The sequence below is a fragment of the Sardina pilchardus genome, chromosome 15 (genome assembly GCF_963854185.1).
Source record: "Sardina pilchardus chromosome 15, fSarPil1.1, whole genome shotgun sequence".
NCBI classification, from domain to species: domain Eukaryota; kingdom Metazoa; phylum Chordata; class Actinopteri; order Clupeiformes; family Clupeidae; genus Sardina; species Sardina pilchardus.
Window position 1 is genome coordinate 20,060,238 of NC_085008.1, and position 27,879 is coordinate 20,088,116.

General features: G+C 45.8%; 1 protein-coding gene across 1 annotated transcript in view; it reads left to right on the forward strand.

The window, feature by feature from the left end:
* Positions 1–27,879, forward strand: part of LOC134102478 (collagen alpha-1(XXIV) chain) — a 107,726-nt gene that overhangs the window by 77,083 nt on the left and 2,764 nt on the right. The window contains exons 32-56 of the mRNA XM_062556586.1: positions 2,517–2,570; positions 4,710–4,763; positions 5,538–5,591; positions 5,939–5,992; positions 6,972–7,025; positions 7,275–7,382; positions 7,905–7,958; positions 8,299–8,406; positions 9,551–9,604; positions 11,962–12,015; positions 12,312–12,368; positions 13,956–14,009; positions 15,525–15,578; positions 16,109–16,162; positions 18,093–18,146; positions 18,520–18,627; positions 21,598–21,705; positions 22,086–22,193; positions 23,467–23,520; positions 23,755–23,817; positions 23,913–23,966; positions 24,560–24,595; positions 25,618–25,653; positions 26,030–26,056; positions 27,301–27,366. Of these exons, the coding sequence (XP_062412570.1) occupies positions 2,517–2,570; positions 4,710–4,763; positions 5,538–5,591; positions 5,939–5,992; positions 6,972–7,025; positions 7,275–7,382; positions 7,905–7,958; positions 8,299–8,406; positions 9,551–9,604; positions 11,962–12,015; positions 12,312–12,368; positions 13,956–14,009; positions 15,525–15,578; positions 16,109–16,162; positions 18,093–18,146; positions 18,520–18,627; positions 21,598–21,705; positions 22,086–22,193; positions 23,467–23,520; positions 23,755–23,817; positions 23,913–23,966; positions 24,560–24,595; positions 25,618–25,653; positions 26,030–26,056; positions 27,301–27,366 (1,581 nt within the window). The remainder of the gene's footprint in view (positions 1–2,516; positions 2,571–4,709; positions 4,764–5,537; positions 5,592–5,938; positions 5,993–6,971; positions 7,026–7,274; positions 7,383–7,904; positions 7,959–8,298; positions 8,407–9,550; positions 9,605–11,961; positions 12,016–12,311; positions 12,369–13,955; positions 14,010–15,524; positions 15,579–16,108; positions 16,163–18,092; positions 18,147–18,519; positions 18,628–21,597; positions 21,706–22,085; positions 22,194–23,466; positions 23,521–23,754; positions 23,818–23,912; positions 23,967–24,559; positions 24,596–25,617; positions 25,654–26,029; positions 26,057–27,300; positions 27,367–27,879) is intronic.

Below are 27,879 nucleotides of genomic sequence, written 5' to 3' on the forward strand. Positions count from 1 at the left end.
GCACATTTTATGGCATTTGATTTGTCCCATTTGAAAGTTGCAAAAGCTGCATCTGTAAGGTGTGTTTTGCCTGTTTGCCTCATCTCAGACAGAAAGGAGAGACAGTTTCATTGTCCTCTCTAACTACCCCGCATATCTGCTGACTTGCGGAGTGCCTGCATCGTCCCAACAGCAGTGACCCATCCTTGAGTCGTCCCCACCTCCTCCCCTCTCCTCCCCTCCCCTCCCCTCTCTTCCCCTCTCCTCTCCTGTCCTCTCCTCCTCTCTTCTCCACGCGAGTGCTTTTGTAAGCTCATTTTTCAAGTGGCAGTGGGGGATACGATGACAGTTCAGTGACTGCGGCCTAAACCCTGGCTGGCCCCGATGAAACAACACTCGCGCATTGTCTTAAACTCACAGAGATCAGAACAGGCCAGTCCCCCAGCCGCGCCGTTTGTTTACCAGCGTAATGAAACAATTAACATCAACACAGATCCTCCAGCAAAACTGGCCGAAAGACCCAATTCCTCCTTTGTCTTTTTTCTCCTCTCTCCCTTCTTCTCTCACTCGTCCCCTCCTTCTCGCACCCTCAGTACAGTTTTCATCCTCTGTCTTGCTCACTCTCCCTTCATCGTGCAGTACCACTCATCTCCTGGAGTTATAGCGCCCTCTAGTGTCAGCCCGAGCGACATGCTGTGTTGCAACTGGCAAGTTGCATTTGAAGGAATTCAGTCAGGGCCAAGGCTGCACGTCAGTACTTTATATGGGATCATCTCTGCAGCTGTCCTGCAGGACATGTTGAAGTATAGCGGCAAGCTATGATTACACCATCATTATGTCATTTTTACTTCAGATATATGAGCTCATTCCATGGTCAGTATACCCCATTAAATGCCCTGTTTATCTCCTCGCCTTTATTTTAACATGTCCAAACATATGTTTGGTGATGAAGCTATCAGAGAGGGACAGGATTTACAGTTTGTTTGGAGACGACCGAGGAGGCTAATTAGAGCTTACGTGCAGCGTTGTGCCGTGATTTACGTTACGTCTGAGTGTCTTCAGGTGGGCCTTGCGGAAATTCGCCAGCGACGGCACCACTCTCTATAAATCAGCTTTGAGATCACCACAGTTATACGGTCTGTTTTTCGACAGGAAACCGATTGAAAGGAGATAGAGCAGAAAGCATTTTGGTGCAGTGTTTCCCCTCGAGACACAAAGAACAAAAAGGGGAGACATTCCGCCGTGGGCCGTTACAGACAGTAGGGGCATTTCTTTGGCCGTTCTGATCAAAAACTTGGCACAGACCAGCTGGGTCTTCCTACTTGTTTTCGTCTTATTGAGTTGCGCTCAGTTACCAGCCGTGGTTTGTGCAAATATAGATAAGGCTTGTGCCAAATATTTCTGGATGGAAATGCAAGCCTTATTAAAGTTTCGAAAGACTGTCTTCCATAAAAGACACACCGATGAAAGATAGAGACAGACAGAGAGCGAAAGAGAGAGGGAGAGAGAGACAGAGAGAGAGAGACAGAGAGAGACAGAGAGATAGACATATAAAAATGCCAGAGGCAGGAAGTTCAATCATCCTCATCCTTGCTGGGCGGCCAGAAAGAGAAACACACACAGAGAGAGATAGAGAGAAAGAGAGGGGAGAGAGAGAGAGAGAGGGGAGAGAAAAAAAGGCCGCTTAAGCTGGCCCCTGCTGGGTCTGCTTTGTTTCCAGCTTGTCCTTTTTTGGGATGGATGGAACCTAAACAGGCGAAAAGGCTTGAGGTCCAGTGCAAGTGGAGCTCCTGGTGTTGAGAGATTAGTGGTTTACATCCCATTAGGCCCGTCCAGCGGAGATAGGGCCCTGGAAGCCTTTCAAAGGCTTTATTTGGAATGATATTTAATAGAGGCAGAAAGCATATTAAGAGCATTAGGCTGATAAAGCCTTTAAGCTTGCCTCAAGGTGTCAAGAGTTGGCCTCTAGGCCCCCAACAGACAGGTTCTTTTTTCGCTCTCTGGATCTCATTGCCTTAATGAACTGTTATTGAGCGTGAGATTCGGTTTGGTTTCAGGCTCTTGTTCAGTAACAGTAAGACATAGGTTGCCAATAGATTTTGCTGTGCATGGGCACTAGTCTAGGACCACTGGTTTAGAAAAGGTTTTGAAAAAAAAAATATTCTGGGACACATAGATTTTCTCTCCCTGTACACTGTAGATAAGCACACACTACTGTGATGGAAGTGAGATCGTATGAGTAGTGTTAAATGTCACCTGTTTTTTCCATGCCATGTGCCTAGTTTCAATGCGGCGTAGTAGAGTGCAGTTGTTCCATCAACCTACGCATTTGAGTGCATGATTGCCTTTTTGGATTCCGGACAAAACAAAATTTGCCCTACCACCACATGCTGAAAGGGTGAACTTTTAACGTTGAACCTTGCTAAATGTCAAACCACCACCAAATCCACCTTAAACGGCAACTTTACCCAAGGCTACCAGATAAAGAGGGTTTAGTTTAATTTAATTTAATCTAATTTAATGTGTCTGTCTCACAGGGTAAGCAAGGCATCGTGGGCAACACAGGAGAACGAGGAGCCCAAGGTGAACCTGTGAGTATGACACTACGCCACATTCTGACTCTCACATGCTGTTTATATGGGTGTTATGACATGACCAGACTCTAACGACTGCTCTAATAACTGAAAATGGTCTCTAGTTTCAGGCAGTTGTACTCAATCTGCTTCATCTAATGCTGAAAGTGAAAACACAAAGTATATTGCTGTGTCACTGTGGGAAATGTCAAGCACAGTTGTCTAAATATGCACTGATCCTAGAACAAAAGCTTGTATACTTGCACAGATGAAGTGGTGTTGAACTTGTTTGAAGTGGCTTCACAGTAATCTTCAAAGAGCTCACCATAGACATGACTTCAGCTATGTAGAAATATAGCTAAGCTGTTATCACACCACCACAAGGATAAAGTTTGTTAATGCTGCCCAGTTTTCCTTACTAATTGAAAAACATTACATTCATTTGATAGTTGACAAAACATTACTGTATGTTTATTTAATAACTTACATAACATGTGGATGCCAGATACTGATTTCCCAGTCTCTTACTCATCCTAAATTATGGTATACACACAATGATAATGGTATACACAATGATATGGCATATGGAGGAGTACTGAGTTTAGAATTCCTCGCTGTCCTCTCAGCATAATAATTCATAATCATTTGAGATTTTCCAACATTATTGCAAAACCACATCTATTTATTTTAACTGCGGTAAGTGTTTACAAGATTACCACGTCTTTCTCTCTGTCAATGCGGAGCATTTTTTCCATCTGAATTCCCCCAAGCCGTGAACTGAGTTCCAGTAACTGCTGCGCTCAGAGGGCAAGAGCCAGGGTGACAAGGCCCATTTTCCATCTTTGAAATGTCATCCTCCCCCCTCTCTACACACACACACATACACACACACACACACACACACACACACACTCTCACACACACTCACACGCACAAAGCATAACTGGAGTTCATGGCGATACCTCTAAATGAATGAGTGAACACCCCGTCCGGCGCAACGTGTGTTTCCTGCGCTCGGAGGAGTGTGTCAACACCTCTGCCACTCTGTTGAACGTCCCGCTGAGCTAATCAGCTGTCTGGGGGCAGGTCTGTAGAACACTGTAATTGGGCTCGGGAGCGCTTTGATGCAGAGCGACTCGTTTTTCCGTTCTTCGATACTTGGGGGGGGCACATATCCCCCCCCACCCCCACCCCCCGTTGGTATTTTTCTCATGTTCCTACACATGGACATCTCACCAACGTACCCACAAATGAAGACATATGGACCGATCCAGTGATTAGATGTAGCCTGTGCACATATGCACATACAGTAAGATTGGGTTGCAAAGGCTTTTACGGGATCTCTCCTCATTAATCAGCACAGACAAGCTCAACCGCAGACACGCTGCAGCGCATGTAGTTTACCCATACCGCCCCTACTGATTTTCCAGTGAGAGAGAGAGATGGGAACACATGCATTCACACACACACACACACACACACTCACATGCACATGTGCACACTGACTCACAGACACAAACACATGGCCACACACACGGGCGCATGTAATAATTCTGGCACAGACACACATGCATACACACGCGCACGCACACACACACACACACAAACACATGGCCACACACACGGGCGCATGTAATAATTCTGGCACAGACACACATGCATACACACGCGCACGCACACACACACACACACAAACACACACACACACACACACTCGCGCTGTGTGGTTTTCATCAGAATCATCAACATTGGTTTGTCATGAGTATTATGGGAAAATATTCCTAAGCCTTACAGACACACTCACACACAGAGAGAGTGCTAGAGAGAGAGAGAGAGAGAGAGAGAGAGAGAGAGAGAGAGAGAGAGAGAGACACACACACACACACACACACACACACACACACACGCAAACACGCAAACACACACAAACAAAAGCGGGTTTATTTTCCAGGTTTCGGCATCTCAACAGCTCCAAGAACAGCAAGCCTGAATCCAAATTATTTAGTTGAGTCAGCACGTTGCAAATTGTGTCCTCTGTCCTTCTCTGTGGGAAGCAATCTCAGTGGACTTGTTGAACTGGTGTGTTATAACACAGTGTCCATGATACAACATGTGCCTATCCAATAACATGATGTTCTGTTTGTGGTTCTGATACAGGGCCCCAAAGGACCACCAGGGGATGCTGGACCTGATGGAGAACAAGGCCTGGAGGTGACCATCACAGTGGCATGCTCTCAGTCTGTCTAACACTGCATGGTCAGGAACATGCATACATGTGTGGTACTGTATGTAAGGGATAATGTATAAAACGCTGGTCATTGGTTATCGGGAAAATAAGTACCGATAGGGCAAACTGGACCCCGACACATAGCGGAGGGGTCTTGTTTCACCCTGAAGGTACTTCATTTTCTGATAATGATCTGCATTCTATACATTATCCTGCTTATTACACGGCTCCTTGCCAAAACGAGGAAAGAAACAAACTCTGTTGCCGTTGACAGTGGTCAGTATTTCGTTCTGAGGTCCTCTATCAGAAATGAATGACCGGTAGAACTTTTGGAAATCCCATTCAAGTCAATGGAGCGTTCTACTTGCATTGTGAAGAGCCTTATAATAAACTGTTAGTCCAGAAGTCAATCCAGTCTTTGCAATGATGAACTTCACATTAAGTTTACAGTTGCCCAACTCTGGACATACAGACACACAGACACACACACACACAAACACACACACACACACACACACACACACACTGGTATGCAATGACTTATCTTTAGCTATTCAGGGCAATGGCCCTGGATGGATTAAAGGGTCAGGTCAGAGAGTAGGCCCTTGGTCAAGCTGTTAAGGCCCGCGTCAAGCTATTAAGTATACTTTTGGCAAAGTTTGTACTTTTGGCTTTCACCTTTTGCCTTTTAAGTCAAACCTTTATCGCTCACAATAAAAAAAATACAACCACAAGTCATGCTATCCTTCTTCCCACAGGGACCCCCTGGTCCAGAAGGGGAACAAGGTCCTGTTGGAGAACCCGAAGCAAAGGTGAGCTTTTTAGAACCTCTAGAACCAGCAAGACTCACGTTCTAATCGATGGCCCACGAGCTGCAGAGATGCCACTGTTTCCACTGGAATGTACGACTGCATGACCCAGATTCCATAACAGCACATTGTGTGCTCTCAAAACATGGGCTAATTAAGACATCATTTATTAGTTCTGCATAAACGATAGCCTCATACTGTAGCTCTGAAAGGAAAGCCCAGGATTGTTGATCATTCCCCAGCCTAATTAAGTGACATGCTCTGTCAAGTTAGCGAGACCGTCTGCTGAAGTGTGTCTGTGTGTGTGTGTGTGTGTGTGTGTGTGTGTGTGTGTGTTTGGTCTTCCTCAGGGCGATATGGGGCCGCCAGGACAGGAGGGTGAGCAAGGCCAGCTAGGGATGAGGGTAAGTACCGCCCAACACACACACACACACACACACACACACACACACACACACTGTCTTTGCCCCCCAGCGGGGCTTATCCTCCACGCTTGTGTTTGGGCGAACACGAGCCGTCTGTATATTTGCTCTGCTGGATTCTGAGGGCAGAGGCCTAATCTGGCCTACAGACAGGCCTGCGGGACTGGACTGCCTGCGTTGTGTTAATTCATTTCAAACACTTTGAATCGAACGGGTTCTCTTGCTTTCCCTCTCTTTAATTCCCTTTCTCTCTCGCTGTCTCTATCTATGTCTCTCTCTCTCTCTCCCTCTTAAATGATCTCTCTCTATCTCTATCTCTCTCTCTCCCCCTCTTAAATTCTCTCTCTCTTTCTTTATCTTTCTCTCTCTCTATCTCTATCTCTAGCTCTATCCCTCTCTCTCTCGCTCCCCTACGGTCTACAGAGACACAGGGGTCCTTAGTGACCCAGCTCTCTCCGTTGTTTGTCTAAATTGTTCAAACAGGCTCTTGTTTTTATTGCACATTTGGTATTGACACTAATATCTTTGGCCTTAGCGGGGCTATTTTCTTCCTGGACTATGGGATATTGTGTCCTTGTAATCGTTCAAATTCCAGAAAGGCAGCATCGCTATACTGGAAAAAAAGATTGGATAACCAGTCTAACCAACAAGAGGCCCTTTCAGCTTCGCTGTGGGGTCTGGCCTTCATCTATCAGTACAGATGAAGATGGTTTTGTCGATTAAACCAAATTACACACAGACACAGAGGCCTTCTGGAGACGTATTGGTTCAAAGCGAGTTGCTTTCCATAGCGTTTAGGCATGACTTGATTTCAATCATGTTTATGTTTATGTGTGTCAAGGACCATTACACATGAATGTTTCTGGTGCATGTGATATTTATTAAAACAGAAAGCTAAGCCATGCCATGACATCAATGTGTGTGTGTGTGTGTGTGTGTGTATGTATGTGTTTTTTTTTAGGGGCCTCTTGGTCCAGTTGGTGAGGATGGGCCCCAGGGAAAGGATGGACATAAGGTAACCAGATAAAAGCCCACCATGTCTTCCACCCTTCACAGATATGACAGATACCAGTGCAGTTCAACCCACTGGTTAATTTGTATTGAGCTGAATCAAATGGTCATGTGGAGTAAAGATATCCTCAATAAGTCTCCTCAACAGTCTGCTCTATAATCACTAAAGAATTGTTTATTGTATGCTGATGATTTGATTGTATTTCATTGCTTGGTTGATCTTTTTGGAACTTAATGTTGGTTGGATTTCCAGGGAGACCCAGGTGAACCCGGGCCCATGGGAGAGGTTGGGGAAAGGGTAGAGGAGGGAGACCCCGGACCCCCTGGACCCCCCGGTGAGCCAGGGAAGAGAGGCTTTCCGGTAAGCCACAGCATTGCCAGGGACGTAGAGATGATTTTGATGAAGCAATGAATATGCCAAATTACAAAAAAGAGAGAATGCATCCTTCTCCTAGACACTCACATTATGTCTTCTTCTGGCAGCTCCCTTGGCTTAAGCCCTTTGAAGGCAGCGTCTGAAACACTAGATCTCTAGTTTGAATGTCTTCCATTTCGTGCCTCACTTTTTCAAATCAAGTCCAATTCCTCATAATTCTCCAAGCTTAGCCAAAGGATGGACGCTGTTAATAAATATAAGCTATCTTTAGGTATTACAGGTTTACTCGCTAAGTAAACGAAAACCAAAAAAAAGACGTTCTCTTCCAGGAAACAGTGTGTGTGCGCCGGTAGGAGGCACTCCACTGTTATATTAGGCGACCATGACTAATGCTAGTCTGACTGGCTTGATTACATTGATGGCCAGTCATTGAGTGCTAGCTCAAGGCTTTGTGCCAGTGACTTTGAGGTATTACAACAGTCTTACTGTACGTTCTTTCATAACCAGGGACCAGAGGGAAAACAAGGACTCCAGGGAAACCGCGGACGTCCTGGAAAAAAGGTAAGCGGTGATGGCTCAGCAAAAAGGTTTCCCACAGTAAACGTCATCATGTGCTAATAACTTCAAGTGAGCTTCTCTTTTAATACTGCATTAAACTCTGGTCTATGTCACGCATGGTGCGTTAGCCAGCTCTGGGTCTTCGGTTAGGATTATTTGTGTTTACGTCCATTCCTTACCACTATGCTGTGTTCTCACCTTTTCATGCTTTAGCGTTAAGAAGCCTTGCTTTCCTAATTCCTCCTGTAATCCAAGAATCAGTAATGTGCTCGGTTTAACTCTTTAATCCTGCGTGTTGATTTGTTTCAGCATTGTTTGTGTGCTTGTTTGTTTGTTGCCACAGGGTGAAATGGGACCTCCAGGTGCCTTGGGCGAGATGGGCGACCACGGACTGATCGGACAACCTGGCGAAGGCGGACCGAAGGGTGCGCGAGGAACGCGAGGCCCTCTGGTGAGTTCCACCTACCCTGACCCGCCGTGGCCCCAATTGCTCTGCTTAACCCAGCAGGGCACTGTGCCAGTCCTGACACTCTCATTTCCAGAAACCTTCGCCAGCAGAGCCAGAAACCCATTAGATCATTCGGCTCTACTTTCACCCGGAGCAGAAAAAGAGAGAGAGAGAGAGAGAGAGAGAGAGAGAGAGAGAGAGAGAGAGAGAGAGAGAGAGAGAGAGAAAGAGAAAGACAGAGTTGCTTTTTGGTTCATTATTTGGCCAGCCCAAACGCAAATGTTATGAGTGGTTGGTGAGGCACATGTGACTTTTAATTTGGGGGGAGGGTGTAGAAAGATAGGATGGTGTAAGATTGGGTCGGAGCCCAGCTTTGAGTCGTGTCCTGTTTCGTGCGGGTGAGGCGAGGTGAGGTGACTCAACCTGTCCCAATGTCCAGTGCGGGCTAATGAGTTGTTCCTAGCCACTTTCTGTGCGTAGCTGAACTCATGTACTGGCCCTTTGACGCAACAAAGAGGGCTTTTCTTCTGTGTGGCTTCAAACAAATCGCTCTCCCAAAGACTAAACAACTGACTTAGCAGCAGCAGGTCAATAGGACTTCCATTGCTAAGACTTAGCAGCCCTCCTACCAATGGTCTTTTGCTAAATGGGAGTGAGGTTTTTTTACCCATAACTAATTTGATCTTTTCTTTCACTCCTCTCTTATTCCATTTAGAACGATTATGAGCATAAAAGCTAATCTCTCCCTGTGGCAATTACCACAGAAATGATTTCTAAGCCGGTTGAGCTGGGGGACACACAATCCAATTGTGTGTTGCTTAAATTTAAGCAGATATTATTTTCAAAGTCAAATCCAGTTCCTTTCTTTGCTAAAGACTCGACTGAAGTTATATGGGGAAAAAACAGTAACAGGAAGTTATTTACCTCAGTCCAACCGTATGTGCCAGTAGGTGTTTTATAACAGGCGTTGACACTTGAGATAGATGTTCTTTTATGTCCATGAAACAGAGTGTGGGGGTGCAGACAGCGTAGCTGGCAGTAAACACCCCACGGTTATATTTAGAAAACCCACTCAGGTTGAAATGAAAAGCCAGAACCGAAAACAAACACGCTGATCGTTTGTCTCTGTTTTCTGCATCATCCTCAGGGTCAGCCAGGGATGATGGGACTCATGGGAGAGCCTGGAATGGAAGGATACACAGTAAGCTTAACATTGCCCCCCAACACAAACACACACACACACACACACACACACACACACACGCAGACACACACATATGCAAACACTTTTTTTTATGTGCCCTTTCAGCATGCACACAGACACAAAAACATTGCTAGGTAACACGGTACAACCACGCCCCCAACACCCCCCCCCCCCCACACACACACACACACACACACACATTATGCAAACACTTATTTGATGTGCCCATTAAGTGTGTGCACACAGACACAAAAGCATGTTACTAGGTGCAAATCCACACAATAATTAAAGCTCCATTTGCAGGCTTCTGCACACCTCTGCCTCAAAAGCCACTGATCAAGTTGTGAAAAAGCGCTTCATTATGATCTAATTTAATCCAATCTGTTCGATCTTTAATTCTACTATAAAGTAGCCACAAATCAGCTCTTGATGTGGAGCACCAGCTGGACATTATCAGATTCAGACCTCGTAAAAATAAAAGATTATGAAGAATGTAATGACTCAATACTAATGTTCTGTTCCTGAACAAGTCTTGAGTCCTCTGTGGAATCGCAAGAGGCCCGTTCGGTCTGCTTCTCCACCTCGTGACGCATCCAAATGTTACCGCACAGTGGGCCCGCTGACAGTGACGGATCCAGGGAAGCCTGTGGCTCGCTCGCTCGCTTGCTCGTTCACTTGCTTGCTCGTTCGCTCATTCGCTCGCGTCAACCTGAACACAAACAGGCCTGTCTTTGTGTCCTTGGCCCGCCCTGCTTCACATCAACAAAGGCGCTTAAGCAACCGAGATGTCCGAACAAGAAGAGACAGGCGTACAGTACAGACAGGCATACAGACAGACACACACACACACACACACACACACACTGCATGCGGCACGACCTCAAACACCAGCCGTGCACCTCAGAGCCCTGCCAGACCCATCATGTTAACATATCACTCACTAACTAGGTTTTTTTACAGGGACGTATAAAGCTCTCGTTTTACTCTCTTCTTTTACGAGAACAAATCATTTTCATATGTATGCAGGCACGTACACACAAACACACACACACACACACACACACACACTCACACGCACACATCCACCCACAGACACACACCCACCCACAGACACACACACACACACACATACACACACACACACACACACACACACACACACACACACACACACACACACACACACACCCACTCCCACAAAGACACTCTGCCAAGCACACAACACCTGTTGTGTTTTACAGTTTTTTACAATCACTTTGCTACTATTTTCAGAACCTTGATGTCATTTTTCAAAACTCTAGACACAAAACTCAAAACGGTTATCACTTGTAACACAGGCCCTCTAATGTTCAAAACATTGGATTGTACATTCACATCTTCAAAGAAATCTTGCAATTGCACAATCATTGGTTCAAAAAACAAATTTACCGTGAAATACCACTGAAACATAACTATAGATCACCCGCACAAAAGCAACCAATAGTTTCATTGTGTCATTGTTCGTACAATCATTAGATATTGTAGAACAAAATAGGTGATACAGGTTTCATTATGGTACTACAGGAACAGTACAGTAAACACATCTCTGTAAAAGTACTGCAGTAGTAGAGAGAATACTACAGACACAGTGGAATCATTGATCAAAGTTTGTAATATATTGATGCGAAACACTACAGTACAATCACAACATAGGTTTATTTGAATTAAAGTAAAAATAATTAGCTATGAAATAGAAAAGAAAAGACAACCTGATGAAAATATAAAATATTAAATATTAGGCTACATCCATGTATATTGTAGTCTAATTGGTTCATGCTCCATGCTAATTGGTGACAGTGAATCTCGTTACAGTATCTTGAAACTTTCATGATTTGCAGTAAACATGGACGATTGTGTGTCTGTTTCGTGTTTCCATACAACTGCATAAGAGTAATGCAACAGTTACTTATCATTTTGAGCAGTTGTATCAATTGATAGTTAGATCATTGTAAGGAAATGAATAGACGCTCATTTGAAATGTAATGTGTGAATTGCCTTTTGAAATAGTAGTACTTTGATGTTAAGTTGTATCATATTGAACAGGTGAGTTTTGTTGAATGAACAAATGATCTAAGTTGTATGTGTATTGTATCCAAGCAATTGAGAAAAGGGTTAGAGTTTTGAAAAATGTGCATTTTGATCATTGGTTGTGAGTTTTGTGTCTAGAGTGTACTGCTGTTGTCTCGTCTGATTTAATTGTCTTCTGTATACTCTCTCTCTTTCTCTATCTCTCTATATCTCTCTGTCTTTCTTTCTCTCTCCCTCTCTCTCTCTCTTTTTTCTCATTTTCTGTTGTTTTCCTTTGTTCATCTCAGGGCCACTTGGGTAAGCCAGGTCCCGTAGGCCCGCCAGGCCCTAAAGGTGAAAAGGTAAACCCACGTCTTTATTTTTCCTGTGCGGAATAACTCCTTGCTCCAAAACTATGATAACACTGCGTTAACTACAGGGGCTCGACCTAGGGGAGACATGCGATCTCACGGTTACCTAACGATACATCAAATATTTGGCATCTCAGGAATTATGCCCGACGTAAAGCCATAGGACACCCTGGGGCCACTTGTTCTAGAGGCACACCATGTCTTGCTGCTGTTGCGAAACTGTCCTCCCCTCCCTCCATCCCTCTGTGTGTTGTGCTAACGCTAAGGTTTGTTTTGATACTTCCCAGGGTTATCCAGGAGAGGACAGCAAGACTCCAGGAGCGCCAGGGCCCTTAGGTGAACCAGTAGGTCTTGCTTTCTTCCCACCTCTCACTCCCTGCCCAAGCCAGAGCTTGTCAGATCTGCACCTTGCATGCTGCCAGAGGCGCTGAATGTTAGCATCACTGACAGCTCAAACAATCCAGTGCTAACTTTAGCATTTACAGTTTTGACCTCCCTCCAGTGCTCTTTGTGTTTTGTTGTTGAGCAACTGGGTCCGGGGCATATAAGGACTCCTTAAAGTGAAATTTGGGAATTGTCACCTAACCTCAGTAAAGAAAGGAACAGTATGTCTCAAAGAATTAATCAATGAAAAAACAGAAGTAGTGTAACTCTCCCTAATTCTCAGTCACAGAATTGTGGCCAATATGGCACAACTGAACAATAGTCCTCTGTGCAATTCTAATCTCAATGTCTGATATGTATCAGCTCACTAACAGTAATACACTGGCCTGATCGGAACTGCTTTTTTCCCCACCGGAGGCCCTGTTGTAGTGAAGTTGCAGAGACTTCCCGCACAGCCTATTCTATTCTCTAACAGGGACGTATCTCATTATGAATCATTATGAATCAGTCTACGGCCTGATGGGAATTAATGTGCTGTGGCATACAGAGTCCATCACGTTGGCTCTCCCAGGAAATCCCATTGTTTAGATATCAAGCTATTTTCCAGGGAAAATAAACCTTGACAAGTAGCAGTTGTTACAACTCAGAATGTAAATACTTACAATGTTCTATTTTACTGTAAGTGCAACACTACACTAGACTACACTACAACACTAGTAGCCACATGGAATGAACCAACTCTTACTGTAAGCAACAGTCACTTAGCAGAGTCCTACAGTTCAGTTCAGTCTTTTGCACTCAGAAATCAAATAAGGGACAAATAAGGTAAACTTAACTAGGTCAAGTAAAAAGTATTGGGATATGCATTGTTTTAATCCATTTTTCTAATGATATCATGATATAAATTGTAGGCCATACCACCAGACTCACTGCGGCTGCCCAATCAAAAAACAGGTGTGATTAATAGCTGTGTGCACAGAGAGGAAGAGAGAGAGAAAGAGCGATGGAGATAGAGAGAGAGAGGGAGATGGAGGAAAGGCCTTGTAGAGAAAGCCTGCTATTGTGTGGTGGAGGTGGTGGTGTACTCTTGCGGCCTACAGAGTCTGTAAAAGCACAAAGCCAGCTAGTGTCTCTCTTATGCCCCAAATGAAGCTGTGACTTATTTGAGGAGACAGTGGCCAGGCCTGAGACCAAAGTCCTGTATGCATCATGTGTATCTAAAAAGTTAGTGCAGTAAGTGGTGTTTGTGTGTATAAGTTAAATGAATACAGTGATGTGTGTGTTCGTGTCTGTCTGTGCATATGCCTGTGTCTATATCTGTTTGTGTGTGTGTGTGTGTGTGAGAGAGAGTGTGTGTCCATCTGTGTGAGTGTGCGTGTTCATGTTTGTGTGTGTCTCTCTGTGTGTGTGCCTCTCTCTGTCTGTGTTGGTGTGTTTGTGTTTGTGTGTGTGTGGGTGTTGTGTCTGTGTGTGTGTGTGTGTGTGTGCCTTGTGCTGGGGCATGTAAAACTTTTCCCTGTGCACTGACGCTGTCCTTGTTTGGACAGGGATCCCCCGGGGAGCGAGGCGAGCGTGGCGAACCGGGCGACGATGGCTATCAGGTAAAGAGCCCTCACCTGCCATATCACAGCATCTCTCTCTCCTTCACACCCTGTTGCTCTCTGTCTTAGGCAAGTTCCTCTTACAAATGACCTCTTTAGATCAAACGTGTGATACAGCTGTTCACACACGCACACACACACACACACACACATTATGATTAATAGCAAGAGAGGGGGGTTAAAATGAAAAAAGAGGTAGAGCTGGAATGAGGGTTGGAGAGCTAGAGATGCCAGATGTACGTTTCAGATTAAAAACAAAGATTAGCAGCATTTCATAATCACATGTTTAGCTGTTTTCCCACCATCAATTAGCTTATCAATCTTCCTTACTGCCATGAAGCGGCTCACTTTTTTTTTTTATGAGTGCAGCACTTATTGGTGATGCGCCCTGTTTGATGAGATGAAAGCGGAGTAGAGCGTGACCTGCCACAGGTTAAACGCAGGTGAATCCCTTTTAAACAAGGGCAGACAGAAAAGAGGAAGTTTAAGTCCTCCTGCAGGCATTCCACTGCCCCCGCAGGAAAACATTTCAAAGCCCCTTCAGAGAAATATTTATTTGCCCGTTATTGAATGAGGTCCAGGGCCCTATTAAAAGACTCTTAGCCGGCCACCGTCTGACCGGAGAGTGTTGGCCTCCTGCTGAGTGCCGAATTTATGGGAACCATTAAGTCAAATCCACCTGCAGCCCACCGTAATAAAAGCCCCCTTTCAGAATCGGCCATGGTGGGCCTTAGTTTCCGCTCGACTGTATGTCTGTTTATCTGTGTGGTTGACTGTTTTGTATACCTGTGTGCTTGAGTGTTTCTGTTGGAGGGCAGGTGTGCTTGTGTGTTGAGGGTGTGTTTGAATAGTTGCTTTGTGTGTATGTGTATGTGTGTGTATGTGTCTGTCTATCTGTGAGTGTGCACATGCAAGTGTGTGTGTGACAGTGCGTGCATGTTTGTGCACATCCGTGTGTGCAGACGTGCACATGCATATGAGTGTGTGTGTGTGTGGGTGTATGTGACAGTGTGTGCATGCATATGTGTGTGTGTGTGTGTGTGTGTGTGTGTGTGTGTGTGTGTGTGTGTGTGTGTGTGTGTGCATCTGGACCTCCTCATTCCTCCACTCCTCTCATCTAACCCAGCAGGCTGCTGGCTGCACCTCTGCTGGCTGCACCTCCAGCTGCTGTGACTAATTACTCCATATGAAATAATTCATTCCCCTCCCCTAGCGCTTCTCAAGTTTGTGTCCCCAGTAGGCCCCCTAAAATGTGCAGAAATTAGTTCAAGAGCAACGCACCAAAACCACTCCTTAATCAAAACAAAGAAGACATATTTGTGTAACCTTGGCATTCCATGTCAGCACATAGAAACATATTCAATCAATAGATATTAATTTCCATTCTGTTCCATCTCATTCCATTCCAAGACAGCGTGCAAACACATGCAATATTGATTGAGAACATTCAACACAAAGTGCTTGTGAAAGACACCTATTCTCATATTTTTGTGTTCGTTGGGGTCTCTTCCTCAGGGTCATGCTGGCGTTTCGGGACCTCGCGGAGCCCTCGGTCAGCAAGGTCCACCCGTAAGTCAAACTTGTGTGCAGCCCGTCCAAGACGGATGGCGGTCATGTCTCTCATTAAGCAGAAAGTGTGTGTGTGTGTGTGTGTGTGTGTGTGTGTGTGGCAGCGAGTACGTTTGACCCACTTTACTTAAAGTGGGTCAGGATGCGGAGGACGTGCATGCATATGATTAGCTTGTAGAGCTCTGTGCTTCAGCTGACGTTAACACTGCTACGTCTGGTAATCTTCAAACATTATGAAAACCAATAGCAAAAGCCTTTTGTGTTGGACACACACACACACACACACACACACACACGCATACTTCGAGGGTTTCGGTCAGGGCAGAGTTGCTTGCTAGATTATGATATTTAATCTGTTTTTGTCTGTCTGCCTATGCGCATGGTTGAAAGTTTGGCCGAACCCACTTGCCCTAAGGAGATTAGTTAAGGCAGTGGTTCTGTTTTTTTTTCTTTTTTTCAAGGCCAATTTATGGCAATATCCACACGAGAATGCCACGCTTGTACAAATTAATCGGATGTCTGTTTTGCAGGGGCCAACTGGAAGCCCCGGAGAGCAAGGACCCAAAGGAGAAAGAGGACCCCAGGTTAGTGGCCCTGTTCCTGGCCTGTCAGATGAAAGCCTTGCCCTTGGCTTCCAACACCTTTCCCCTCCACATATCAGCCCTGCAATTGTGCCACCTGTGCCAAGCAATCTGAGTCCTGTCCCAGCATGTCTTCAGTCTGATGGATGTTCAGTGATGCCACTGCAGTGGAACTGGCCCAGCACTGATTTTGAGCCATGTAGGACAGTGAACATTAACCCATAGAGTTGCCAGTCAATGTTCTATGCCCTCAAACTCAAAGGATAGGAAAGTAGGAATAATGTTAATAATATTTCCATGTCTTTTCTTTAGAAAAAGAGATAGAGAGAGAGGGAGAGAGAGAGAGAGAGAGAGAGAGAGAGAGAGAAATTTAGAAAATACTTTCGAGGTTTGTGAAGATCACTCGCTGAGACAAAGAACAATTTTCTCGGCCACCCACTATGAGATTAATGAGGTTCCTGACTTCAAAGTTTTCCGGAGAATGTTTTGTTTGTCCCTTGATGATATCCATTTTTTTTTCAGAGCGTAAGACTCCCTTTTTTTCTGGTGTCTTGATACCAGGCTTGATCTAGCTTAAAAACTCATAAATATGTTTAAATGGCTTATTGGAAAGAATCTTCCAATGCTCTGTCTTTGTCTCAAATCCATTTTTAAGCCAAATATCTTCAGAATGTCATTTTTAGCACCACTTTTCATATTAGTTTCCATCCTCCATCAAACACTGCCTATAAACGATACAGTTGTGTAAGACCCTTGTGCGAAAATGTGTTTCTAGTAAGTGTTGCAAAAAAATACCACATCTATATTTAAACTCAAATGTCTGTTATTATATAATGTCCATTGAGCAGGGAAAAACCCGATATATGATGTCCTGGAGCCCAAAAATTGTAAAAATCTTTCCTTTGGACGGGTAGGAGAGGTATCAGATAGATATCTGAATGCTTTTGACTCGCTCCAACATGTTAGGTGGAGGCCCTGCCAGTCAGAGGCGAGTGAGTATCCTGTGGGGCAGCACAGACCGTGTGTGGATTTATTTGACTTGGCACGACGGCCTGAGCACATTCTGACAGTTGTCCTCACTTGTCGGGCTCAGACGATGTCTGCTGTGTAGCGCCGGCCAAAAGCCAAATAGCAGCACAGATCGGATCCTGCGAAGCCCTGTGAAATGAATCGCGGCTGTCTTTGCCACTGGTCTTCAAAAATCCCCATATACCATATAATTTTTGTATTTTAAATAAAATAAAGCTTTTCTGATTTCACCGACCTCATATCAACAAATCATCTAGTATAAGAAGTCCAGGAAAAATTCCTCCGTTTAATTGTAGAACAATCTTGAATGATTAAAACTATTTAAAAAAAAAGATCTGGTGCTTTTTCATCGTAGCTCATTAAGCATGAAAAGGATAAGAGTTAGAAACGTGAGGTGCTGGTCAGATGTCCCAATTAAATATATTCAGGCTGGCTATGCCAGCAACGCAAAAGCCCCAGACTGCCTTCTCCACCAGACCATTAAATCTGGCGGAAAGGCCAGTCGGGGCCAGTCCATGGTCACTTCTCTCAGATTTTGCTGTCAGTCCGTCTGGTTGTCACATCACGGGCGCAGGCTCGCGTCCAGGTTTTGGAGGCTGCAGACCTGAACGTGCTCACAATCTTCCACTTAACCTGAGACTCCCCAGGTCCTGTTTGTTCTGCTGAGTTCTTTCATCAGGCTTTTCATTCCAGGTTGATCATGTGGCACTTTCTCACTGTGTTTCTTCTTTCACCTTTGTGTGTGTGTGTGTGTGTGTGTTTGTGTGTGTTTTTGTGTGTGTGTGTGTGTGTGTGTGTGTGTGTGTGTGTGTGTCTGTGTGTGTGTGTGTGTGTGTGTGTGTGTGTGTGTGTGTGTGTGTGTGTGTGTGTGTGTGTGTGTGTGTGTACGTGTGTGGACTTAAAGGGAGCTGAAGGAAAGAAGGGTGCTCGAGGTCTAACAGGAAGTCCAGGTGTTGAGGTGAGTGACCTTCACATCTGTAGACAGCAGCTTCATTTAGCAAGTTAATTTATACTTTAAGCTCAATGTTCCCATTTACATGCTAATAAAGCACCATCCCTTTACTTGAAGCAAGTATTGAACTGAGTGCTAAGCACTGAATAAAACTGAACATTGTAAATTAAAAGAAAATATTTATTTTTGTTCTTACAGTCTGTGAGATATCATGTTATAACTTTAATCACACTGCATCACAACCAGTAGAGGTGACGGTCATGTTCTAAGATCCAGAGTTCTAAGTTCTAAGTTCCAGACGGTTGCTGGAGATGAAAGGGGACGTGTGGGGTGTTAGCACAGTAGACGTGTACCAAGCCCAGTGTCTTGTGCCTCCCAGGGCCCCACAGGGTTTCCCGGCCTGAAAGGAACGGAAGGATACCCAGGAGCAGACGGCCCACCAGGACTACAAGGGTTTGCAGGGTTCCCAGGCATGGCTGGACACAAGGTGTGTATGTGCGTGCGTGTGTGTCGGTGTGTGTGTGTGTGTGTGTGTGTGTGTGTGTGTGTTGACGATGGGTAAGACAAACGTTTATACACAGAGGAAAGGGAAGAGAGAAGTACGCATTACATACTGTACACAGTCACACACACACACACACACACACGCACACACACACACATGCTCAGATGCACACCCATGTACATGTACACTCACATATGCTCACGCACACACACACACACACACACACACACACACACACACACACACACACACACACACACACACACACACACACACACACACACACACACACACACACACACACACACACACACACACGCACACACACACACACACACACACACACGCACACACACACACACATGCACACAAGCACACACACTCACCCTCACACACATGCAAGCTCCGGGCCCCTTAATCTGTACTCTAGCAGATGGTTATCCCCGTCATCACATTAAATGAAAGGGCAATAGGAGTCAATCTATTATATAACCTCCTTTAAAAAGTACTCATAGAAAACCTGCCTTAGGGTGTCATTTGCCCATTGCACTCGCCCTCCGTTTAAAGGAGTCAATTTAGAAAATATCCCAAAGTCATACGCCACACCAATTAGGCCAAATAGCTGCTGTTCAATCTGCAGAAAGATCGGTTGGAAAGGCAACTTGTACAGTGCCATAATCAGCTTAGAGAAATAAACCTATGTACTTCTTCTTGTACTTCTTGCCTCATGCTGAGTTCCTGCCATAATCCACCTTAACATGAGTCCGTACACTTTTTTCCCAGCCTTAATGGTTGCAGCAGAAGAGAAACATTTCCTCTTAAGTTTCTCTTGATTGACTGGGCTGACGCATAATGTCAGAAATGTTGTTTTCTTTTTAGCGTGTCGTCTGTGTGGAGGTGTGTGTAGCCCACGCAGGTTGCATAACAGTAGGGACCAGAGGAGCAGAGCGTGCAGGTTAATGTCCCTGCAGTTAAGAGGAACACAGAGAGTCCTTAGCAGTGTGAAGTCCAGCAGGAAACAGGCCGATTTTACACACACACACACACACACACACACGCACACACACACGCACACACACACACACACACACACACGCACACACACACACCACACAGGGGGGAAACTCAAAACACCAGCAATCTCCCAGGAGTACCCTGGGAGAGCAGAGTCGACCTACTCCAGCCCTTTTTATTATTATTATTATTGCTTCCTACTTCCACGTGAATTGATAAAAGAATGAAAGGGTTGTCTCCAATCCCAGCCGAGGGTGAAATCTCTGGCCGGCAGGTGTTTGTGTTGGCAGCAGGTAGCCAAAGCAGTCAGGGATCCGTCATGGCAACCTCCAAATCAGTCCCTCTAAATAAACAGGAGATGGGGAGGAAAGATAGAAGCCAGCTCCTGTTTCCACTCTAAACAAGACCCGAATGGAGTTCCTGCTGCACCTCTGTCTGGCCAAGACTTTTCAGCGTGGCCACTCTCGCTCTCCCTCTTCTCCGCTGCTCTCCTCCGCTGCTGTCGTCCTTCTGCTCGCTCGCTTTCGTCTCTGACCTCCTCACCTCTCGTCTCCCTCCACCTTCCTCTCGGCTTTAATAACGCCAACACAAAACAGAGAAGGAAACAGCAGCATGCCAGGGACAAGATTAGACCGCGCGTCGCTTATAGTTGTACAGTGTGTGCTGCTAGATTGGTTCAGTGCTCACTGAGGGACGTCTGCGGCCAACTTTCACAGTCGTCTTGGCAGGAGACAGAGTGCCTCGCCATCTTTTGAAGAAAGCCTGAAAAGTCTGCTTGGGGAATCCTGAAATGACCCAACGAAAGCACAAACTTGTCATTTTAAGATTGTGACAGTTGCTAATATTGTGGTTGTCACCACAAGTCGCTCCTGGCTTAGAAACGCCAGCTCAACATTTGCTCCACGGCAAGTTTAGTCCGACAGGCAGCGCTAGATACCAGACCATTGTGACCATCACCAGGGGAAACAACGGTCTACATGTCTGCCCCTCTGGGTTTTTCTTTCTCTGTCTCTTTTTCTCTTTTGTTTTGCGTCTGGATTTAAACACAATCATGAGTTTTGTGAGTGGCCTGCCAGCAGCAGAGCCTGTACGTGCAGCTTGTCACTCGCCATCTGCTATTTAGATACTGTACTCACCCTCTCTTCAACTCCCCTCTCTCTCTCTCTCTCTCTCTCTCTCTCTCTCTCTCTCTCTCTCTCTCGTACCATGGAAAACCAGTGTGCATTCGTTTTAATAACAGAGCAAAGTGTGTTTGTGACCTTATAAACACATTGTCAGGGACTATGAGGAGGTTTGATGTTTTGTGGTGCAAAGCTTCACCTCGATGTAAGCCATGCTTGTAATGTTGATGTTAATGTTCAATGGTGATCAAAATGATAGCATGACTCAGCCTCAGTGCTTTGTTTGGCTAATTGCTAGGTAATTTGTTAGCATATGTTTGTCTCCAAGACGACTTAAAACATGAACCATGTCAACAGTTCAGACTTAAGAGCTCTAAAATTAACCTTGATAAGTATACAGTATTTTATAAACACATCCATCATATTCAGTGTCAAATTTGTCATCGTTAGAGTCATGTCGTCAAATGGACATTGCAATGCTAGGAAATAGGACAGCTTTACTCAATGATTTTGTTCTATACGTACTATGTAAATGCCGTAATTTCCCGACTATTAGCCGCGGCTTATACATTGATTTGGCATAATTTCCTCAGCTATGAGGTTAATACACGGGGACAGTTAATATGGTATCAATATGGTTTTGTTTCTTTTAACTGGCATAAAACACTGTCCTGCGGCTTATACACAATGCGGCTTATATTCGGGAAATTACTGTAGTAGGCTGGATTCTTCAAACAGTATTAACTAATTCAGCAAGAACGCTCCTTGCTTGGTAAATGCTGCTCCACCACTGACTGACTGACGGTCTTATCATCAGGGTCCACGTGGCAATCCGGGTCCAGAAGGACGAGCTGGCCTACCAGGGCTGGGGGGCGAACTGGGATTTCCAGGGTTAATCGGTGACAAAGGACCACCAGGCCTGAAGGTAAGGAAGCTGAAGAACCAAGTGGTCCACCACAGCAACCACTGCTCTGTTCCTTTTTACTCAACATCCCCTTTTATTTAAGACTCTCTGGAAGTGATACTGTGGAATTATCTGACTTCAAAAAGGCAACTTTAATGTTTTTGGCCCCCTCAAACCCAAAGCCTTTGTCCGGATTGTCTGCGCAAGTCAGAATCCCAGATGTGTGATGAGAACCATACTCAAGTCAAGATAGCTGACGTAAACACGAGGCTGGTCAAGGTCTCCCGCTGGCCCGGCTGCCATTGAAACTGTCTATCTTCAATGATTGGGAGGGACTGAAGTTCATTTGATGGCCGCCGCTGGACTCCTAACTCCATCTGGGCTGGGTTTCTTCTCCGCAGGGCGAGACAGGTCTTCCAGGAGAGAGGGGGCCCGCTGGAATGAAAGGTCTGGAAGGCAGCACTGGAGACCAGGGAAGGGAGGGTGACCCCGGGGCCAAAGGACAACTTGTGAGTATCTCTGTGCCTATACTATAGAACAGCCCATCCATCAGACAGAACACTACCGCTGTTTACCAGTGTGGTCCTCAATGATAAAACACTGTTGGAAATGCAAACTCTAGGCTCCATTAGCAGGCCGGTCAAGGCCTTGTTAAATGTAAGCATTCACAGCACTGTGTGCTGTTTGGGACAAATGTGTCTGTTGAATGTAAATTGGATAATAGATGACTTTTGCTGTGTCCGCATGCTATGTTGCTGGATTGTAGATGATAGATAGTCCCTTGGCTCAGTCAGTTTACTTGGCGTCACATGAAACACATGCATTGAGAGAGACCGAGAGAGAGCGAGAAAGAGAGACAGACAGAGAGCGAGAGAGAGAGAGATAAATGGTCTCATCGCCTTGCAGCTGAATCAGGCCTCTTGTGTTTTCGCTTCCACTTCTTCGTCTTCTGTTTGGGTCGTCCTATGCCAAAAAGGGCCCACACAAAGTCCCACACATGCCTTTAATCCATAAGTGGATCTATATATAGCAGACGATCGGGGGGAAGCTAAGCTGCGGTGGGTCAGATATGCGCCTCTCTCCGTGCCTTTTCCGACACTTGGATCCCAGCGAGGCGAGGACTGGAAACATTCCGCCTGGCAGAGACGGCTTATGTAAGACGCAGAAGTGCAGCGAAGAGGGAGAGACGAGGGGGGACCTGAAAACGAGGTGCTCCATTTTTCTTACATAACCGCTGGCTGGCGGCGGGGGCGAGTAATGAGAGCGCTGCCAGGAGGTGAAATGGAGACTCCAGGGCCCAGGGCTCGGGGCCCGCCGGTCAGATCCCCTTTCCCTCTTGGCGAGGGTGGCCGCCGCTGCTCCTGGCCTCTCCCATCCCGTCTCCAACGATCCCAGTGGAGGGGAAAAAAGGAGCTTCCACTGTGAATGATGTGGAAAGAGAGAGAGAGAGAGAGAGAGAGAGAGAGAGAGAGAGAGAGAGAGAGAGCGAGACCCCCTCCCAAATACATCTACAGACAAGCAGTACCCAGACACAACCACCGCAGTGTGCCCCACTTTTTGTGTGTGTGTGTGTGTGTGTGTTTTGTGGTGGGTGGGTGTTCCTGTGGGCCTTGTCAGAGCCAGACAAAACGGCATGTGCGTGGGTAAGGGGAGATGGAGAGACGGGAAGTGGGGGCCGACGTGAAAACGGTTCACACCGCTCTCCTGGACAGGGCCCGTCTGGCTTGAATGACAAATGGAGGGCTTGTCAAAGAGTGGGTGCTTATTTTCCATTTCCTGCAGGGGGAACCAGGAGACCCAGGTATGCGTGGCCTCCAGGGATTCCCCGGCCCGAAGGTAAGTGTACCCCCCCCCCTTTTCACTGCTTCTGCAGCCATTTGCACCATTCACACTGTTGTCCTGTTTAAGAGCCGCACTGTCCACTCTATGGCTCTTTGATGAAGTCAGGACTGTAAACGAAATCAATGAGGTTTCAGTTATGAACCAAGCTGAAGGCTCAACGTTTCTTATTTGTTTACGAAGCTTCAAAAGTGTCTTGTTTGTTTGTTTTGTGCGTTTGTTTTGTTGTAGGGACCAGACGGAGACTGGGGCTTCAGAGGCATAGCTGGTCCAAAAGGCCCGATCGGTGTTGTGGTAGGTTTTTAAGACGAACAAAACAAGATGTTCTCGCTGTCCATGCTTTGGCCTGTGTTTGTGCTGATACGGAGTCGCTCCTCTGCTCTCTGTAGGGATACACGGGTCCTGTCGGTCCAGCCGGGATGATGGGGCCAATGGGCATGCCAGTAAGATTTCCAGTTCTTTCACCGTTTGTGTGGGAGTTGCGTGTGTGCGAGCGTGCATATGTGTGTGCGTTTGTGCATTTGTGCGTGTGTGTGTGGTTGGTTTCCCTGTGTATGCACGAGAGTGGACATACTGTGCATTATGGATATGAGACAGTGGACCGAGCTGGGTTCACGGTGGAAGGGATGTATGCACAGAGATTGTGAGACTGACAAGGGGGGGGGGGGGGGGGGGGGATGTTACCTGCTGCGCCACAATGAATTAATAGAACTCCCTGTTGTTTGCAAGACAAACAGACTTTTAACGAGAACTTTTTTAAGTGCGACAGAGTGCCAGAACCCTTAAGTGTTTCCATACCGACTGCTCCCTCGGGAGACGGGAATAGGGCAGCTCTGTCAAAGTGAGGTCACAATCACCTGCTTTATTTTATGTGTCTCCAGAAAAAAAAGGTTAATTTGGAAAAAGTCAAATATAACATTATGTCCTCTCTCTCTCTATCTTTCTTTCTCTATCTCTCTCTATCTCACTCTTTCTCTTTTGACTCTCTCACTCTCTCTCTTTGAACTCTCTCCTCTCTCTTTCTCTCTCAATCTAGGGCTTTCGAGGTCCAACAGGAAGCCATGGGGAAATGGTAAGCACAGAAGTCTTGTCACTTTAATTGTACACCAGAAATTGAACTCTGAGTCTCTGAGGACCACATATACACATTCAAGTGTAAACATTTGCATTTTGGTTCAATTTTGAAATGTCTTTCTAAAGCGTTGGATTATCTATTATGTGGACAGCCTAATTGTCATTGAGGTGCTGACTGTTTATCCCAGAGACACAAAGGCTGAGTAAACTTGGTTGCCAATCATGCACACAGACTCTCGAGGCATCGATTTAGCCACGATGCTCTCCGGAGATGTGCAGGCAGGAAATACACTGTCATAATGTTTGCACTGTAGATCACAGAGGTGGATCGCTCCATGACTCAGCGCTCGGCTCCGGCCTAGTCATGTAAACTGTTTATGATTCCTTCCGAATGGAAATATGTAAGCTTACATGTACTCACAAACTCACACACATGCACACACACACACACACACACACACACACACACACACACACACACACACATTGGTATGAGGGGAGAAAGAGTGAAGAGAAGGAGACTGACTTGTATGCTGGGGCCTAACCATAATACACTCCATAATGGAGGCCAGCTGCAGCCTGCATCTCCCCAAGCTCTGCTGTGTTTTTATGTGCAGTTCTCACAGTCAGCCTGTGGGGGCAGTCACATTCTTTCCTAGAGTGCCTGCACTTCGTTATACAAGCCTGTTAGATTTACTGCGGCCACTCTGAAAGCCCCTTAGTCTTGTTGACCGGCACAATTGGCTGTAAACAACCATTGCTATCGAGTTCATCATTTGTTTGACCTCATCATAGTCCTCATGGGCTCAGAAGGAGGGTCACTTAGACCCCCCTTGCAAACACAGTGGTATCGTTTGGAGAACAACAGCAACCGAGTTAAATAACCAAACACATCTTGTGAATCTTCATGTTTTGTTCATGTTCTGCTGCTGGCTTGTTGCCATATGGGATTCTAATAGTTCTGTGTGTGCCTTAGGGGTTACCATAGTAACACGAGGCATGTTTCTGTTTCTGTTTCAGGGGCCCCAGGGGCCACAAGGCAGTCCAGGGCCCAGAGTAAGTGTTTCTCTTGCAGGATGCTTTACTGTACATATGATGGATGGAGGCCTCAAAGCTGTGACTATTTTGCTTCAAGCTGCTAGCTCATATGACCGTATCACTAATCAGTTGAATTTAAAGCTTGTCTTTAAAATTCCGGGATATATTTCAGCTTAAACTGGTGATAAACTCTGCAGTGCTACATTAAAAAGGCCATGTGTGTCTGTGTAGGTCTCTGTAGTGTTGTGCAACATTGCATTGTGTTTTGCATGTTTTTTTCACATTGTAGGCCTACAGCAGTTGCATCTCATGTTCTACAGCGAGATCCCACAGTTTTTGTTAATGTTGCTTCCTCTCTCTCTCTCTCTCTCTCTCTCTCTCTCTCTCTCTCTAGGGTCCTCCTGGTTCTCCAGGCCCCACGGTAATAACTCTAATTGTATCATTATTATTGACCTCCTTTTGATTCCTGCAGTCCTTATTATGTTTGTGTGGTAACAGGCCATGACTTGCACAGTCCAGGTTCAGAAGCCTACAAGGCATGTGTGTGAGCTGAGGAAAGCTGCGAAGTTGACCTATTAGTTATGTGTCCTAGATAAAGCGTTAAAGTCACCACATAATCTGTGCAGTAGAAGCAACCAATAGGCCCTGAGCGACTCAGCAAGGTTTCTGTAGGCAGAAGCAGTGGTGTAGTCTATGTGATACGCAGGACTACGCAGTATACCACTTAAAAAGCATCACCATTTCATACCCACTTAAAATAGGCAAGAATACTGTACATATTAACATTTGGGGTTGATCACAGTATACCCTCTACAGTTAACTTCTACATCACACAGTATATCCACTACAGCGAACTAGACTACACCACTGGGCAGAAGCCAGACGTCTCAACCCTGTAGTAGTTATGGTCACAGATTGTCAGAGTGTCACATTTAAATTTAGCAGTAGTGGAGGCAGCGTAGCATGGCACTATAAAGTTGCAGGGGCTGTGATTGACTTTAGAACTGTCAAACGAGCCAAGCAAGACAGCACTGATCTACCTAGCTGAGACTAGCATATATCAGGGAAAATCCCCCCTACTCCCTGCATTTACCGGCACTAGCAATTACCCCACGTGGAGAACATGACCACACTGTGTGCTCGGGGAACGTGACCTGTCTCATAAACCCCATTGGAAAACATGAAGCCCTGGCATTCTATATGGCCCCCGATGGGGAGGTAAGCTCAAAGTGCGTCAGCACCTCAGGAAAGATGAGCCGAACCCGTGGTGTGCCACTGTTGCCCCAGACCCCCATGAAAGTGCAGAGGCGCCCTGCCTAAGTGCCCCCCTGGCACCCTGGGTGGGTGGTGGGGAAGTTTAGTTTGTCCAGTCACCATTGAGCGTAGGCTCGTTAAAAATAATAATTGCATGATGAAAACGGGTGGAATGTGATGTTTGTGTACACTTCATGGGAGGATAGCGCTCACAGTCGAGTCCGAGTCCGTTAGGGTCGTAGTCTGTCCTCTGCCCCCCCCCCCCTAAATCCCCCAACCCTCACCCCCACCAACCCCACTGTGAGTGGTGGAGTTGATTTGTTGACTCAGGCTCTTGTTTGCTTTCCTCTTCACTCTCCTCCCAATTTCGCTCCGAATTCTAACCCTCCATCTCTCGCTTTGTGCCCCAAGAAACGTGTGGATGTTGACACAGCTATGGAGATACTGATGGAGCCCAACGGTCCCTATCGCATGGAGGTAATCCCACCGCCGCCCTCGTCTCTCCACGCCCTGCTGTTCAGGGACTCGACCCCCTCCTCCTTCCTGTCTCCCGTGTCGTGCTCCATCACATTTGGCATATCTCTCCCTTCCATCTCTACATCAATCTGTTTCATTTCTCACCCTCTTGTTCCAACGGAACGGAGGAAATTGGGGAACTGTGTTGATGAAAGCTTGCATGTCTTTTCTGCGTAAATGGTTGTGTAATGCTTTGATAGGAATGTGCTTGCATGCAAAGAGCTGTTTTGTCTTGATGGACAGAAAAACAAAGCATTTTGGAAACATTTGGTTCAAACCAAATTGTTGTTTTTTTATGTGAGGGTCAGGGTTAATAAGACTACCAGACTACACTAAACAGACGATACACATTTATTTTATTTATTTTCCATATCAGTTTTGTCTTAGTCTTGTCTTAGCTAATGATATCTGATATTCATTACTTTTTATAAGCCATAATTTACTAACATGTCATTCTGTACATTCATATGTAAA